Here is a 992-nt window from a genome sequence, read left to right as displayed (position 1 = left end):
TGGGAAGCCCCGGAAGTTCTGTTTGCAGGGTCTTCTCCTCATGGCCCAGGTGTTGCCTGCACCTTCAACCTTTCCCTGAATGCAGGCTCTATGAGAAATACGTGGCTTGGTGAGAAGAGGGTTTGGAAACCTCTTTACAAACCACCCGTACCTCGTGTTTCAACACTCATTTCTGTACTCTGCCCACCTCGTAGTTACAGCCTGGGTTTAGACCTCCCGGGAGCTCAGACGTTGCCGGTGAGCTGTGGGGTTCCTTCCACATTCGCCTGTGTTTCCTCTGAACCCGTTGGATTTAAGAGTGATGAATGGCAGTTTAAGATCCGCGGTTTTATTTTCTGCCTTCTTGCCAGATGATTGACTTTGCAACAGAGCGATGTTGTCAGTCTGCTCTTTTCTCCCTTTCTTCTTGACTTCCAGGAGCAGACAGTCCCACCTGTAGCAATGGAGTCATGTCCTCAAAAAGCAAACAGGGTCATAGTAAATATCCAACACTGAGTTCATCATCTTCATCGTCCTCCTCCTCCTCCCCCTCGTCTGTGAACTACTCTGAGTCCAACTCTACAGACTCTACCAAATCGCAGCAGCACAGTAGTACGAGTAACCAAGAAACCAGGTATTTGTTTTCCGTTGTAGATGCCTGAGGAGGGTGAGGTGGTGGGGGAGGGCTCAGGCTGCTTTCTGAGGAGCCAGAAGTGCACCTGTCCTGCTCTTCTGAACACCAAAATAACTCTGTGTCTCTACAAGGTCACTGCTGTTCCCAGCAGCCACAAGCCTGTTGCAGTCGCCCTGCTCTGGCTCGGGCTCGGAGGCTGATCTCATGAGGAATATTGTGACGCTCTTGTTGCATCACCAACCCGCCCCATTAGACCGATGACATCGGAGCCCAGGGTGGTAGTTTGCACAGAATCTCTCCTGTTGAGTCTGGGTTTGTTGCTGCTGCCTCACTCAGTCGGTACCACCTGCCCTTCGGGGGGTGAGGCAGCCCCTCCCGC

General features: G+C 52.3%; 1 protein-coding gene across 1 annotated transcript in view; it reads left to right on the top strand.

Moving 5' to 3' along the window:
- Positions 1-992, top strand: part of RANBP10 (RAN binding protein 10) — a gene marked incomplete at its 5' end in the record, with an annotated part of 53541 nt that overhangs the window by 46834 nt on the left and 5715 nt on the right. Inside the window, 1 exon segment of the mRNA XM_010146055.1 lies at positions 418-613. Within this exon segment, the coding sequence (XP_010144357.1) occupies positions 418-613 (196 nt within the window).

Source organism: Buceros rhinoceros, unplaced genomic scaffold (assembly GCF_000710305.1).
Source record: "Buceros rhinoceros silvestris isolate BGI_N320 unplaced genomic scaffold, ASM71030v1 scaffold3402, whole genome shotgun sequence".
Lineage (NCBI taxonomy): Eukaryota > Metazoa > Chordata > Aves > Bucerotiformes > Bucerotidae > Buceros > Buceros rhinoceros.
Note: the sequence above shows the minus strand (reverse complement) of the source record. Positions and strands in the feature narration are given on the sequence as shown.